Source organism: Chiroxiphia lanceolata, chromosome Z, assembly GCF_009829145.1.
Source record: "Chiroxiphia lanceolata isolate bChiLan1 chromosome Z, bChiLan1.pri, whole genome shotgun sequence".
NCBI classification, from domain to species: Eukaryota; Metazoa; Chordata; class Aves; order Passeriformes; family Pipridae; genus Chiroxiphia; species Chiroxiphia lanceolata.
The window spans coordinates 41,247,050-41,264,718 of NC_045671.1; the positions used below are offsets into that span (position 1 = coordinate 41,247,050).

Genomic DNA, 17,669 nt, shown 5'->3' on the forward strand with positions numbered 1-17,669 from the left:
CACAGTCCAGTAGAACATGCATGTGATTTCTTTTTTTTTTTTTAATCCTTTGTGAAAAAAGGATGTCCTGTTAAAATTCTTTCTCCCTCAGTTTTCAAACTGAGAAATATAGATAAATAAGAGCTGGGTCTTAACAGAGTAGAAAATTTCCATAAATGTTTTAAACACAAAGAGGACATTTTACAGTAACTATAATAGAAGCTAAAAAAGCAGTTTGAAGAAATTTATCTGAAGACAAGAAACGAGACAGACTTGAATGGGAGGAGTAAGAATAGAAGAAGTATTTAAAGAGAAGAATGAAATGAGAGACGTTGTAATACACCAGCTAAGAGGAATGTTCTACATTTAACTGGAGCAGAGAAGAGTGTAGAAATCAATGTTGAACAGGACCAAGCAAAAACCTCAGCAGACACTTGTGAGAAGGAGTCATAGCAGAAGCAGCATATGCAATCAATAACAAGCTTGCCTGCTGGTAGGTATGGACAGAATAGCCTTGTGCTGGACAGAATAGCCTTGTGCTGAACAAAACTTGAAATTTTCAAGCCAAGAGGAACCAATTAAAACAGGTAAATACCTAGCCACTTGTGGAGAATATTATGAGGATAAGTGAAAACAGACTGCAGATGTGTGAAAGAAGAAAATAGCATCAGCATTTCTACCCCTAAAACAGCTGGGATTTCCACTGGTCTTTACTTCAAGGATAATTTTCCCCAAATAATCTGGCTAGCAAATATTTGCAGCTTGATAGGGAATCAGTCACTCTTTTCCCCCACATACATTCTTACCTATAAAGGTTATAACTCTGCCCACTGCATCACAGTTATGTGCTCCAAATAAGACCTCTTTAAATCATCACTTACAAAACCTGTCTAGTTTGGGGTAATTTGAGACCAGCTATTGCGAAAAATGGAACATCCTTGTATAACAAAGAATACTCCTCACAGAGAGGAAACAAGAATACACTGCAGACAAGGCAGAAGAACAATACTGCCACTGTTGAAGAAAGGTATAAATAATTGAGAACGTCTGCAAAGGGACTAAGTTCTCACAGGAACTGGCTTTTAGCCACTTGTAAATTAAGTGCGAAGACACATAAGTAGGAGGCAAATAAAACTGAAATTATTAGGCAAAAGAACAGCCAAAAATCCTGGTCCCAGTCAGGCAGTCAGCACATCAGCTCTAGATGTAGGTGAAGCACAGCAGATCTTTTGTATGAGTTTGTAACCATGGGCTACAATCTTGAATGCATGACTTCAATGTGTGTGTATATATATATATGCACATGCACATACACACACAATATAAACACAATATAAACACACACACAATATAAACACATACACACACAATATAAATGTATTTGGTATGTAAATGCACACAGATGTATACATAAAAGCAGGCACCTCCAGCAACTGTATATACATATGTAAATATATATATAAATAAATATATATAGGGTATAGGATACTGGGTTTTTTTCTCCTGCTGCGCAAAGCCTGGTTGTACCTTAGTGGAACATATCCCACAGGATCTACATATTTAGTTTTTCAGGTTCCTTCACACATTAAGTGTCCACAGCTCCCAAACCTCATGCAAAACCTGTCAGACTTCAAAGTCCCACAGCCTTTGTCTTCCATGAGATGGACCTGGACTGGTCTCCAAACCAAGGTACTATTTTCTGGGACCTTCATCACCCTTAAGCTGCAGTAATTTTAGGACTATAATTTCTCCTGGAGTCTACCTCTTTCGTTGATGCTATGAAAAAAGAATTCTAGCAACTGTAAACCAGCTCTGCATTTCTCAAGAAGATTCCCTCTTACAAGCAGCAAGTATCCCAAAACAACATTTTATCTCCTTAGCTGCCTACTTTTAGTGAGCAGTCCCGTGTCCACAAGCACATTTCTCTTCCCTTTATATCCCTCTCAAGAGAGAGGGAGAAGAAGGGGGAAAAAATAAAGCGGTAAAAGCAGTCAGTGCCATCTTGGGGTCACACAACCATCCTGTCCATGGGCAGGAGAGAGTAAGACATTCATCCTGTTTTATCAGTGTAAACCAGGGCCAGAGAGCTCAAAGAGAGCTCACAGCCCCTCTGGAGGACTTGTAGGTCCTAACAACTGACTAGTACTACGAGTAGAAAACTCACACCATGGAGTTGCAGTCCACCATCAGTCTTGATGGAAAGCCCACAGACCTGAATAGATTTACAGAAAAGAGGTTGAAGAGGGTATATTTTTCCTGCCACAGTATCCCAGAACAGCAGAAATTTCAGTTTACAGTCAGATATCTGCCGTGCCACCCTTTTTTTCTTCTCTGTCCTACCAGGAGTAAAGCTGCTCTTCTAAGAACCAGAAACATTTGCAGTTGCCCCAGATTAAAAACAAGGCTGTGAGCAGAGACTTTCATCAGCCAGGGCCCATTGCTGCAGAGGAGGTGAGCCCTGGACCTCTCATACTCTCTAGTTTCCACACCACCTTCTCACTTTCTTTTCTCAGGTTTTCTAAGAAATCCTCACCATGGCACAGCAATTATCAAAGCTCCAGGGAACCTCATGTGAGGTCAATCACGCAGTGTTTCCCTCCCATCCACACACCTCTCTTCACCCCATTCCTCATAGCTGAATAATGGTGGATCTTACTCTGAAGCTGAACAGGGTTTCTGATTATAAACCCATGGTGCCAGCCTGTAGAAAAGGAGGCTCAGGGAGGACCTTCTCACTGTCTCCAACTCCCTGAGAGGAGCGTGGACACAGGTGGGGTTCAGACTTTGCTCCCTCAGAACAAGGGACAAGATCAAATGGCCTCAAGTTGCACTAGAGGAGGTTTAGATTGGATATTAGGATCAACGTCTTCTCTGAAAGGGTGGTCAGGCATTGGAAGGGGCTGCCCAGAGAGGTGGTGGAATCACCATCCCTGTAGCTGTTCAAAACACATGGATGTGGCACTTGGGGACACAGTTTAGTGGTGAACCTGTCAGTGCTGGGTTAATGTTTGGATCTGATGATGTTAGAGGTCTTTCTAACCTTGGTGATTCTGTGAGTACATAATTCTAAGATGTGCAATTTAAATGAAAGGTTATGCAGGAAAGAAAATGCTGTTACCGATGCCAGAGCAAAGTAGTTTGGTGGTGTTTATGGAGAACTCCAAGTTGGAACTTTTCCTTGAGACAAACCTTTAACGTAAGAGGCTTAACAGCCTCTCTTACTAAACACCTTAACAGACATCAGAACACAGCTGTTCTTGTGCACCTTGTGCATTCTCAACCACCACCATTGCATACAGGATATGCTGCTACCACAGAGGCAACCCTCACAACATCCAACTGAAATAGCTGTTTATGGCTTGAGAAACATTTAACAGATTCATTGATTTGCATTTTTCAAGTCGGTATACACTTGGTTTCCTTAAACTGTTCTGTAACAAAACCACAGGAAACCATCTCTCCTCCAATCAAAGGATACGTTTGAAGAAATAGGAAGCAATATTTGTTCTTTATAAAATGGCCAGTTTTACATAACACAGTACAGAACCTCTGTCACTTCAGCACCTCGAAGTTTCTGGCAAACAAACCAAAAATAGCCAGCACCACTACAGATGCTGAACATCCCTTTTACAAGGGAAGGTGGAGCTTAAAGTGATGGTCAGGCATTGGCAGATCTGGTAATGAAAAGTAAAAGGTTTGTAATGATGGAGTTGACCTCTCAGTGTAACTGCAGAGTTTCCCGTGGTTTCTTTGTGTTGAGGTCTTTCTGTTACTCCACACTCTCTGTTTTTGGTGTGTGTGCATGTCAGGTTTGGTACTATTTCATTCTTCCGTAAGCCTGTGTAAGATTGATTGTTTCCCTTTTATTTCATTCTGGCTATGTTTCCCTGTCTTTCTGTTGCATTTTTTTCTGATCATAACAACATGGCCTTTTTGGATTCTGCCTACAACTTTTCAAGACAATGTAGTCATTACTTTTTAGAGGCACCCCACTCATCTCAGTGTGTTTTACTGTTTGTATTTCCATTTCTAGTATAACTGCAGGAATTGCTAGTACTGTTCTGTGGATCCTGAGTAGGAAAATAAAGCCTTCTTCCTCTTCCCTGTTCAGTTTATCTTGCATGACAGATTTGCTTGCCTTCAGAAAGGACCATGCCAGAGAATTAATCTTTTTCCTAAAAGCAACTCTGAGTAAGGTCTATGCCTCTCCAAGGAGAGCCAGTACACTCCACCCAATCAAGGACTGACTTGTGGCAGCTCTGTGCTGCTCATTCACTTTTGCACCCAGAAAATATGTGGTTTCTAATCACTCAGTCTGCTGTCGACACACAGAAATTTGTTTTGCACACTGTCATACTGCTGTTCCATAGCCTAACTGGTCAGCATCTCATTGTTTAGGAGCAATGCATGTTTCTGAATTGTAACTGAGATGATTATCATCATACCTTAATTCATTCATTCAGGCGCCTTTCATAAGTAGGACTGTCAAGAAGGGTGATCAAACCAATCTGTATGAGCCAAAGAATTTTTCCTACATCCCTTCCACATTTAACCTACTGCCAAGAGTAATTTAGGTCACAGTTACACTAGTAAGCAATCGCATCAGTTTACACTGGTATGTAAAATTTTTATTTTCTTTTAGTCCAATCAGTTATTGAAACCTTTAACTCAGTGATAAAGTAATGCAAATTTAGTGGGTTTATTGAGATTACTGCACTGCTGATATAACCGTTTGGGCTTGGATATGGATTATTCTGCTCAGGAAAGATTGAACTTTAGTTAATCTCATAAATGTCAAAGGCTGGTAAAGAAATTCTGTCTAAATGGGAGCATTAAATAGCTAATACTTTCAGTCCAGATGTACCATCATTTGTTCTACATTTTGTGAGGCTGAAAAACAAGGAGAACATGAGGACAAATCTCCCAGTAATAGCACATATTCTGTGTGGTGGACCCTGGACAATGAACCCACCTGTGGCAGCAGATGCCTGATGCCTTTGTCCCTTAGGTCAAGGTTACCCTTCAAAGATTTTGTTTTATCTCATCCTCAATTCAGATTGAAAAGGCAATAGAGAGCTCAGCACGAACTCATATTACAGGAAATAATTGTTCAGAGAAATTCATAGAATAAATAGAGTGAAGTTATTTTCCTTGGCAGAGCTCTGTGCTTTTCTCTGCGGAGGTCAGAGGCAGGAGCAACACACTTTCTCTGACCTCCTGGCTGCTCTGCTCTCCTGTCATATGAATCATCCTGACCCATTCCTGCAGGTCTTCCCTCCCACTCCCCAGGCCATGTTTTCAAACTCGTCCTTTCACTAGCAGTGGGCACTGAGGAGCAATACTTTAATAGCAACCGCGAGCCTCCAGGCCTGATCCAGGCTTGTTGTGTTTGATTCACCACTTCACCCTGGCACTTTCTTGGCAAGGGAGAATTAAGCAGGCTTTATCCACATTCCTCATAGCCTCAAGTGGAAGGTGTGTGCCTGGAAATGAGGCATAGCTGACGCAGTATTGCACAGCCTGTTTCAGTGACTGACAAACAAAATTGTTCCTTAGGTCTGTAGAGAGCTGCGGAGAAATCGAGGCAGTCTAGCTCCACTTCTGTGATCTACAGGAGACATGAACTGGTCCCACTATTAGAAAGATGCAAGGAAAGTCTGGTATTTTCCATCTCAGGCTCAGCTCAAATTGTGTTAAGCAGTGGACAGCAGGGTCAGGGAGTCCTTAACCAAATATTGTTGTAGAAAAGCAAAGAGATGCCAGCACAGATTCAAATATATGTCTTATAATACTTCTAACTCTGAAAGATAAATCTTGATTTTTTTTAAAAAATCCCAGCTTTTAAGGAAAGAAGAACAGAAATCAGCAGTGGCATAACAGGGTCACAGAACAGCCTTGACATTTATACCAAATGAGGTGAGCAACTTCTAAGTATCTAACTGGGATATCTCAGAGTATAGTGAATAGAGAGTGAATACACTCTCTATGTTACGAGAGTGTATTTACTTTTTCAAAGCCTGTACCAATCACAAACACAGTCCCAAAATCAAAATAATTTGTAAATAACACCCAATTTAGAAATTTAGCACTGTGAGATGGAAAGTTGAGCACCCTACAGAGTTTATAGGCTTATGCTTATATTTTTCAATTTTTACACAGTATTCTGAAGATATACATTAATTACATAAAAAAGTCCACTGGACATCTCTTTGTTCACTTGTTTCAATTTTACATTATTTGATTATAATGGATATATGTAGCACACTCAAGTATATATGCTGAAGATGTGAATTATTATCATTATAATGTGGAGGGGAAACACATGAATTAATTGACAGCATCATGTCAAGTAACTAAGTGGATCGGACACATTGGAAATTTGTTATTTTTATGTCTTGTTTTTCAAGGTATTACCAATTGCAAAGATCTGTATTATTTATAACATTTTAAAAGCAGGAAAACACAAATTACTGGATATACAAAATAATTCAAAGTAGCTGCCTGAATATTATTAATAATGAGATTATAAAAGTTTAATACTCACAGAAAAATTATAGTAAGCATTTCAAGGACTGCAATATGTCTTCAAACTGTTTGTAATATACAAATTCAATTATATTTTTAGTAATGTGGGGGGGAAGCACTTCAGTAGCCACTATTTGACTTTAGTTTTTAAAACCTCAGATACAGAGATCAAACCAATGTTCATATCAGTACTCACAAAACATTACGGTTATTCCCTTGCTTGCAGTGCTCAGGTACCTGCTTTTAGAATATTATTAAAGGTTACTGATACAGAGTGAAAAAAGGGTCAGTTTTTTCCATCATCCATGTAGGCATCTTTCTCTCTCAAATTGGCTTTAACTAATTTAGCTTTAGTTTTATGGCAAGTCTTCTATAAAGTCTTCTAAAAACTAAGTCAAAGTATGACTGTCCCTGAAGTGGCTTATTATGGCTGATTTTATAGAATGCTTTTGATCTGTGCCACACACTTTGCAGACAGAATTCTTGCATTAGAAATTTGTTTAGCATGAGGTTAATTTTATAGCGCACTTCAACAGAGCTAACCAGATATGTTAAACAACAGTGATGTTTCACAATAGGGCTAAGAAAAACAGGCTGTACTCTGAACTGAATTGATCTTGGTATGTTAGACAAGAATAGGAACAACTTCCACAAATGAGGAGCTTTTTTTCCTGCGTGATTTTTTACTGGCAAACTGAAAGATACAACTGAATAGCCCAAAATGGATTCCACGGCAGGTGGAATAATGCCATTAATTTAAATTAAAATAGAAACAGTCACTGTCTAAAATTATATTTTATCTTCAGATTGTATCAAATTTAGCGTTGCAGTTGAGCATCACAGGGAACTCTGTGTTCTTGTGGACTTTGTTTAGCTAAGAGCAAAGTGGTTCATGTTTTTCCAGGTTATGGTATCACATGCAATATCTGTAATTACTCCCTGCTCCTTCATGTCCCTGTAGTGTCCACTGTGTGCAGAGCACAAATATCAGTGTTTGCCTCTGTTTTTATCATACATACATGCACATGTCAGATGGGGCTTTTAATTTGTTTCCCAGGATATTGTTCTTCCGGATTCATGCTCCTTCTGATATGCTGTCCTTTAACTTGGCAGCCTTTATTATGTGTCACAGTCTGGTAGATCTATGTGCAAGTTTGCAGCTTATTTATGCAGAGTAAAAATAAGCAATCAAATAGTTGTTTCTTTACATTTATCGAAGTGCAAAAGAGATTGCTTGATCTGCTATTGAAAGTTAAGAAAGGACTTTTTGTCCTAACAGCAGTGCTTAACCAATTCCATGTTATACAAAACCATAGTATAATTATTGAGTACCTATTGTTGTTGTAGGCCATCAGTTTGTACTACCCTCGACTGTAGCATCAGCTACTGAATCCACTTTAGTTTTATTGTACACAATTCAAAGGAACAGATGTGTGAACAAAAAGAAGAGAGTGTGTGTGCTCACACTTCTACACTAACCTTGGCAGGAAATACACTGACAGTCCTACCATTAATTTTCACAACTAAGTCCTACCGTTAATTTTCACAGCTAATGAGGGAGAAGGTGGGTTCTAACTGAGACATCTCCCATAGACCCTGTTCTCAAACTTGGGAAGGATTTGAGAAATACGTACATCTTTCTCTTCCTCTCCTATTCCAACTTTTTGAAAGAAAAATAGAGGAAAATGACAGCTTTTGAAAAAATATTTATGTATCTTTGAAAAAGATATATAAATATTTTGATTTTCTATGAAAAAAAAACCAACCACCCCCAAACCCAAGAAAAGAATACTGGAGATATATAGAGGAAAAAAAAAAAGACTCATTCTCCTAATACTGAGGTATGTAGACCTAGCATCACTCAACATAGACCTTTCTTTTTAGTAAAGTTGTTATTCAAACTATAGATTCTAGTTGCACTTGTTCACATAAACTGAAAGACACTTTCCCTGAGTGCACATAACCTAAACAATACAAACAGTGTGGAAATGCTGAAGGCCCAAACTCTATACCAAGAAAAATAAACCCAGGAAACCTGTCCAAAATTCTCTAGTGTATCCAGTATTTGAAATACATATTTGACTGGGTGGGAAAAACAGCTTTTTGAATACTTCTAGGTGGAGTTGCATTTCAGCAGCAATAATGATTTGTCATTAATACTTGCAGCCAAAATATAGCTCCTGAAACAAAAAGGCAACACTCATAAAACCATTACATGGGAGACCCTCCTGTTCTGCTGTGGAAAAGATCTGTTCTGCCATGAGTTGTTAAGAAATACCTTGGCATTTGATAATTTTAATGGTATTGATGACAAAATGGTCGAAAGACATCAGACAGACTACAGGAAGAGACAATGAACTATACTAGAGTAAGGAATACAGTTATTTATTCAAGTTATATGAAAGGATTTACCAAATGTCTTTATGAAGAGGAATTAAACTGCAGACCAGTAGTCCTCCCTTTTCAGCTACCAGTACTAAGACAAGAACTATTCTTGCATGCCCAAGCAAGCACAGAAATTGATTGCAGAAAAGGGGTTTTTTTCTGTTGCTCTTGTATTTTTTTGTGTGTTATGGATATGGATTGCAGGGAGGATTTTAAAGGGGCTACAAATAAAAGGAAACACATTGTTTTTCCTACTACCATTACTGAATCATCAAATTTCTCTGGCTGTACTTCTCCACAAAGAGAAAATGAAGAAAATTAGGCTACCTACAATTATCTCTCTGGATTTTTAATTTGAAAACTTACAGATGAGAAAATCCGTGTGCTATTTAATTTTGCTTGTGTGAAAGAAAGCCCCCAGAAAATAACCTCCATGACAGTAGACTTCAGACAGCTGACTTCCAGTGTGATTGCAAGAAAAATGCACTTGGAATTAGTGAGCAGTGTTGCTGTGAATAAAACAACATAAGCCAGCAGTGTGCTCTTGTGGTGAAGGCAGCCAAGTACATCCTGGTCTCTGTTAGGGAGGCTGCAGCCAGCATCTCCAGGGCACTGATACTTCTCTCTCCTGCACTATCCTTTTCCTTTTGTGATTCTGTGACTCAGTGCATTTATCAGCAACTTCTGCTAATGCTGCTAGTAATATGCATATTAAAAAAAAAAAATCCTCTCTTCATCTCTAATGTTGATGCATCCTTTGTATGTTAGAACAACTACATACTTCCCAGACACTGTTTTTGTTTCATAAACAGAATTAATGGGTCTTTTCCGAGGTTTCATTTTTGGTTTTACATCATGAGAACCATCCAAATATACAACTATCATGGAGTGGAGGAACAAGGAATTTTCACTAAGATTGTTACATGGACTATAGTGAGTGCTACAGTCCAGAGTGAAGGGGATGCTTGTGAGGTTTATATAATTTCACTGTAAACTCTGTATCTTGGTTATCAGTACCAAGAGCTGACAAAGAGCTTAGCAAGGGTTACTGAACCTATCCAGGATCTGTTCAGTGCTGACAAAAAGCATGCTTTTTGCTGCTGTTTCTGGGCTACCAGAAATCTTGTTACTCCAGATTTTAGTTGTGTTTTCCTGTAAAGACTGCAAGCACAGTAGACACACTATGTATGTCTGTGTAATGCAGCTATAGATACAAACTCCGCAAGGAGGGGCAGAAGAGTGATTTGAAGCAGACATACAGTGATGGCGGCTATTGTTCTTGTTTACATTAGGATTTTATGCTATTCACTATATGCTTAGAAACTAATGCTCTATATAACGCTATGACACAATGCTCTATACATTATGTCATAGCAGTAACTGCTTCAGGTAATGTCACATCTTTAGTTGAATGCAATTAACCATGTCTTCCTTTATGTAAATGCATTGGATTCTTTTCTGCTTTCATGAAATCAGAAAATTTGAGTATTTTGATAAATATGAGTTGAAACAAATCAAGAAGTATTTCAAGTCATATAAACTAATTTCAGCCTGCTGAAGTGAAGAGAGTACTTACATACCAGCGATGATAAACAGTTTTTTAAAATGTATTAACTGGCAGTTATTAATAACTATTTTCTAAACACATTGGAGACTTCTTAGTTTTAATATACTGCTTTATACAGTATTTCTGCATTATCCATTTGTTTTAGGCAAGAATTTTCTCCAGGACATATTTAGCAAATTGTGGTTTTGTTTATTTTTTGTGTGTCTGCTGCTATGTAACCAGCAAGACATGGACTAAACAGTACTTGCTATCAATGAAATTCTGCAGAACTATATATTGCATTCACCTTAAACCTTTCATTTTAATTACTGTATACATAAACATTGTCCTACTTTAATAACACCCCTTTTCTCTATGGCCTAGAGAGAACCTCAGAAAAGCTCAAAACATTGCATGATATGGTAAATTCACACTGTGTTGAAATAATTGCTAATGAGAATATGTAGGGCCAACATACTGGTGTACTTCAGGGAAATAAGATGCATTTTTGTACATAACCTAGTCACATTGGGTTAATGGAAGTGATTCCACATTAATGGAAATGATTGATCCATATTTATGGTAAGATCTACAATGACTACAAATACAATCTTAACCAGGTATTCTGCAAGCTATGTCTTGGGGAAATAGAAGATGGAAATAAAAATCACAGTTGTTCAACTGTTTTAAAGCTCTGATTGATCACTAAAATTCTTTCATTATGTATTTTGTTACCTGGGTCACTCTCTACCTAAGGCATAAAACTCTGAAATGACAGGGTAGGAAGAGGAAAAAATCATTTTTAAGAAAGAAAAGCAACAATGTGTAATGAAGCCTTCTGGCACCAAGAAATCCAGATGGTAAACAGAGGAGGCGTCTTACTTTACACAACCACTACATTCACAGACATGTTTTATGGCCATTCATTTTTGATTATCAAACTTTGCACTCTGCTGTTCACCATAAAAGACAAAACACAGGAAATATGAGCGAGATTTTTTTTTTATTTAACAGGTGGTTAAACTTAGAACAAGTGAGATATTTTTTATCTATCCAAGTCTACTAGAAAACAGTAAAAATGTTCCAAAAACCTCAAATCAAGATTCTATAGGAAAAGTGACAATTTTCAAGTATTTGCAGAAAACTCTCCAAAGTATAAACAAAAAAAAAAAAAGCAAACCAAAACCCCAAATCTATTGTGAAGACTAACCAAAAATAGTGATAGAACAGAAATGTGTCATGGACAGTGAGATCTAATGCACCATCAGGAATTTTGCCAACAACACCAAGCTGTGTGGAGCTGTTGTTATGCTGGAGGGAAGGGATGGATCCAGAGGGACCTGGATAGGCTTGAGAGGTGGGACCATTTAAACTTCATGAAGTTCAACAAGACCAAATACAAGGTCCTGCGTGTGTGTCAGGGCAATCACAAGCACAGATACAGGCTGGGTGGAGAATGGATTGAAATCTACCCTGAGGAGAAGGACTTTGGGAGTTGGTGGACAAGAGCCTAACTTGACCCAGCTATGGGCATCCAAAACAGCATGGGCAGCAGGTAAGGGGAGGATTCTACCCCTCTGCCCTGCTCAGGTGAGACTCCACCTGCAGAGCTGCCTCCAGCAGGAGGCCACAAAGAGGCCCAGAGGGCTGGAGCACCTCTGCTCTGGAGACAGGCTGGGAGAGCTGGGGCTGTTCAGCCTGGAGAAGGCTCCAGGCAGACATTAGAGCCCCTTCCAGTGCCTAAAGGGGTCCTGCAGGAAAGCTTGAGAAGGACTTTTTACAAGGGCAAGCAGTGATAGGACAAGATGAAATGGATTTAAGCTGAAAGAGGGTTGATCCTTCCCTGTGAGGGTGGTGAGGCTCTGGTTCAGGTTGCCCAGAGAAGCTGTGGCTGCCTCATCCCTGGAAGCGTCCAAAGCCAGGTTGGATGGGTCTTGGAGCAACCTGGTCTAGTGGCAGGTGTCCCTGTCCATGACAGGGAGTGGAACAAGATGGTCTGTAAGGTCCTTTCCACCCAAAACTATTCTATAATACTGTGATTCTAAGATGTAATCCCTTACTCTATCCCTTGTAATTTTTTCCTAGTTATTTCCTTCTGGTTTTTTCCTCATTAGACAGTCAAAAATCTGATTTTTCCTTTGATCATGTTTTCATTGTGTGTAAAGCAGTTGTCTGCTTAGATGTATTCTCAGTATCACTTCTATGTACTTAAACCTCTAATATCAATTCTAAGAGGCAAGGTAGGATTTTAAACCAGCACGGATAAAAGTAGAGAATCTCACTCAAAATGAAATCCATGAGTGGAAGTATAATCTAGTTCAGGCAATGGGTATTAGGTGTCTGGTACAGCAGCACTACACCAAATCCCACAGTTCCCTTGGAGACCTTGCAGGTTGAAATAGCAGGTTGGTTGCAGCGGCTGCACCACTGCTTCTCCCACAGTAAAAACCAGAACTCATACAAGGCAGAAAACAATGTGATAGGACTTACTGTGCTTTACAATTGTGTCAGAAGTGAAGGATGCGTTTTTTGCTGCCCTACTAACACAGGGTCCCTTTAACATGGGACAGAAACCTGCATTTCATAGGTCCTGCTTTAGCACCGATAATATGTCTTTTTATATCTGCTGCCCTGAAAAAGTACCTTAACTCCTTGCTGCTCCTTCTAGACCATGAAGATAACAATGCAGATGTCTAAGGGCATGATGAGGATTGTTTGTTAGTGTGTCAAGAGAGGAAAAACCAGAAACTGCTAGAGTGTCAGCTGCTGATCAGTGATGCTGTCAAAAGAACAGGAGCCATGGCAGCCTCACCTATTAATGATGCAGAAATGACATTAAATTTATCTACTAAAAGTGTCCAAAACAAGTGTCCAAGCAGAATTCCAGAAGCATTGAATGCAAGGTGGAAAACGAACACGTTTATTTTCTGCAGATGACATCAGTATGAATAGACATTTTCCGTGTTTTACAGACTAAGCACATTTAAATAAACCAGGATGAAAAAAAAACGAGATTCTTTGTTGGAAAAAATTCAGGTCATGGCCACAGTCCCAGTTGTGCTGTAAATGACAGGTTTTCATCTTCCCTGCAGCTCATGGGGTCTGTGGGCTGTGTAACTGACATGGGCAAGTTTGTTGATCTTTAAGTCAAATTGAATATAAATTCCTACCAAACAGTCTACAGATCAGAAGTTGCAATTTCTTATTTAGACTTCTTGAAATTATCCCATGAGACCACAACTCATATGTGTAGGTCTAATACCTCTGTGTAGAGCTCCCAACCTGGAAAATCCTTCTGTATTGATCCCAATAGGCTCACAGGGCATGTAGCCACACACCAGGTATCTCCAGCCCTTCCTCTGGGGGATTGTGTGGTAAAAGCTGACTAAGTTATCTTTCACCGACCACTACTCACATAACCCCATAGATAATGCATGGTAAAATCAATGGGTACTGTGTCTTTAAATGAAGGTGAATAAACATTTAGCCAATGAATCTAGTTTTAGATTGTCTTCTAAAGGGGGGCTGTTGATTTGTCACTGTTTGAACGTTGTAAAATTGGGTATTTGGCATGCAGAGAGGGTGAACTTACCACCCAGCACCCATCTCTGAGCAGACAGGGAATAAATATCTCTATCTATCTATCTATCTATCTATCTATCTATCTATCTATCTATCTATCTATCTATCTGTTTTCTTGCAGTCTGGATAGAACCCATATTTGGGACAACACTGACTGCAGTGGAGAAGCAGCTTCAAGGACTGTTCTCACACAAACACACTCCCCCTAGACATCACTGAGAACAGAATTCCCATCTCAGCTCCATGCTGTTAGTCCCGCACTTTCATTTAAAGGTCAGGGATATAAAAGTCTTGAAATCCTCATTGGAGTAAAACAGCTTTACTTCCTACCAGTAAAGAGTTTTATCCTGTCCTTATTTGGCCTTATGTCTCTGCAGCAACCCTCTAACTTAAACTCCTTAGACTGAAATTGAAGAAACTAACATAAATGTGGTATTTAAAAGAATTTAAAATGCAAAAACCTGCACATATTCCTCTCCATTCTACAGTATATATGACTATATATGCTTAAATTATATAAAGAAATATTAATTCTAAGAAGCATTTTTAAAAATTCGACAGGATGTTCAACAGAAACTGATAGAATAAACAAAAGCCTATATACCAGAGTGATGCAGATGTGCCTGAGCACAGCTGCATTAGCACACAGACTCTTCCTTTCCAGTCTCATTAATACTTCAGTCTTTCCACAGCTGCATTAGCACACAGACTCTTCCTTTCCAGTCTCATTAATACTTCAGTCTTTCCACAGGGAATACATATTCTTGTGAGGCAAAGATGTGTCAGGGCCTCCTTTGAGGACTGGAATAGTAATATTCCCATTCAAAGTCTGGTCTGGTTTCTCAAGAGGACAAAAGAAAAAGTGAGGTATCATGAAACTGAGTTGCCATCATGTCTTCTCTTAACCTTTGAGAGTGTGAAGGGGAAACTCTGCTGCGCTAGGGGAATGGGTGTGAATGTCCTGGTTTTGCTATGGTCAGTTTAGCAATATCCACAGAAACGCTGACTTAAAGTGACTTTCAGGTGGTATTAAATTACCCTTAATTTACTGCCTTATCCCAGTGGCTTACAAAAAATACCTCCTTGGAATGGTTCCAAATATACCAGAGATACTGGCCAGCCAAGTCTCCAAAACAGTCCTCAGTTAGCAACTTCCAAACCTCACACAAGAATCCAGTTGCGTCACTTGAACACTGTTCTACGTTCCCTTGATCAGAGTCATGACCTCCCTCTGAGGAGAAGTCTTTCTCTTTTAAAATAAAATGTATAGGATCTCCAAACAAACAGAACCTGAGGAGAGGAATCCCAGGCAAGTGGGAGAAATGCTGTTACTGCTCCTTCATAAACATTGACAACACAGGGCTTTAGGCAGCATCAGAGCACCAATAGGAACATTTCTTGTACGCCATGCTGTCATTACCTTTGTGAAATCATCTGAAGGTTTGAGTTTGCTATGACCTAGGTGCCCTGCCACTGATAGATATGTAGCTAATGCCAGTACCTCGTGGCATCTGTAATACATAGCTGTGTTCTTGTCCCCCTCTGACCAGGTTACCTTATCATCCCTGCAAGAAGTTGTGCTCCTATTTCAGCAGTGACAGATCACAGCCCAGCTTCTCCCCGTGGACTCATCAGGGAGCTGTGTTTGGAGGTGTGGTTGCTCTCCTGTGAACTGTGATAGCCAGTGTGCAGAGCTACCCCTCCTTTCCCTGCCTCTCCTACAAATATCTGCAACCTCCAATGGACAGCCAGGACAAGCAGAAAAGGGAAGTAAGTAACTCTAAGTGCCACTGCTGGAGTCACAGCCCCAGCTTGGATGAGTCACTACAGCCCTAGCTGTACCAGACTTTGCGTCTCCATTTACAGACTGCAAGCCAAAGCATGAAGGAAAACTTCCCAATTGCTTGCCATTGTTAGAGGACGAGTGAAATAGCTAAATCTAAAGCTTTGTCTGAAAAGATGCAGCATACATCTCCCTGTTCCCACTCCATGATGTTGAAGAAGTCTGGCAGCACTAGGACCATTTCGGAGACTCATCTGTTCAGGAGCGTGGCATTTTACCTCCTGGCAGTACATCAGGTGTTGGTACCGCTAAAATATTTCGATTCTGCTACACAATGCTTGCAAACGTCCACTTAACCTTTAAGTAGTTCCACTAAATTTTAGGCAGTCTTGTAAATCTTTGTTCCCCTGATCAATTAAGGTTTGTTTGTTTACACCAACTTCTGGGAATGAGTCTTCGCTGTACAAATGCATTCAAAGACATTTATGAATACAGAGTGGTGGTTGTTTGTTGATTCTTGGCACCAATATTTCAGTCACCTCAATAGGATGACCATTTGATCCACCAAATAAACACACTGAGTGAATGCTGGAAACACAGGGTTTGAAAGACATGCAAGATTGAGATTCATTTGCATATGGTGCTGTAGGAACAAAGCAAAAATCTATCTTAGTAGAAATCATTTTTTTCAGAAAAAGACATAGATAGGCCAAAATAATTACATATCTTATTCCCAACAGATTACAGTAACTGATGTGTTAATATTTAGTAGCTTAATCATTGCTTAATGCTAAGAAGGAACATCTTATTGAATACTTGGGAAAACATGGATGATTTTTTTTTCTCCTGAAGTTTCCTAGCTCTTTTGATCTCATCTTATGGAATGAGATGCTTCCTCACTGGTCTTCAGAGTGCAGGATACAGAGTAACAGCCTTGGGGAACTTGAAAAGCTAATTTATATCTTCCCCTACAGGCTCTTGTTAATGATAAAAAGCCTGTGCAAGAGATGATGTGCTCTGGTATCTCTTAGCTTGTTATAAGAGATCACATACACCACATATTGTTTCAATGCTTTCTGAAGAGAAATTTTCCTCATGCAACCTTAGGTTTTTCACAGTGAGGAGATTCACTAATCTACTTTCAATAAATTTTTTTTGTTATTTAATTAAAATAAAATTCATTGTGTAAATATTTGTATATTGCAACTCCTACAATTTTTGGAAAAATGTAAACCAGAAACAAAATAAAGAGACATTCTGGGGTATTTCTTTATCAGAGTGCTAAATAAGCCTCCATAATTCTCAGTCTCCAGGCAAGAGCATAGTCAAACTGTCCTGTCTCCAGACCATCAAGTCTAACTGCCCAGGCTGTGGTTGGCATACTCTGGTACGGGTCAAGGAGAATTCAAAAGGAGCAAAAATCAGGATTCTCAAGAAAATAAATAGGAAAATCACAAAGGAAAATGTTTTCTGTTCCAGAGTCATGATAGAATTTAGTGTCTGTTCCCAGAGGGCACCAAAGAGGCAATGACTATGTCTCCATCCATCACTCAGGGAAGCTGAATCAAATAGTCCTCCCAAAGTTGACTCTTTTCATCATCATTTTACTGAGGTTAGAGCAGAAGCCATTTGGATGCACTTTGCTCTCTACAGGGCAAGGGGGAAGCAATGTTCACTGTAAAAACAGCCCTTTTATTTATTTACTTCAGTACAACTCTCTCCCAGTGGAGAAAATTGGGATGGAAAAGAACTCAACAGCAGGTCTGCTTGTTCTGTGTCATATATGAGAGACCTGCTAGACATCCTGGCCCACTCTGTTGACAGTGCAGAACCCAGACACTGATACACATCCCTAGGCTCTGAGCTGGC

The 17,669-nt window shown here is 39.4% G+C and overlaps 1 protein-coding gene across 1 annotated transcript; it reads right to left on the reverse strand.

The window, feature by feature from the left end:
* Positions 1-17,073: 17,073 nt before the first annotated feature.
* CTXN3 (cortexin 3) lies at positions 17,074-17,389 on the reverse strand. Its single transcript, XM_032676691.1, is given in 3 exon segments — positions 17,074-17,207; positions 17,210-17,302; positions 17,305-17,389. Coding segments are annotated over 3 exon segments (270 nt in total). The 5' UTR covers positions 17,348-17,389.
* Between the last annotated feature and the right edge of the window lie 280 nt (positions 17,390-17,669).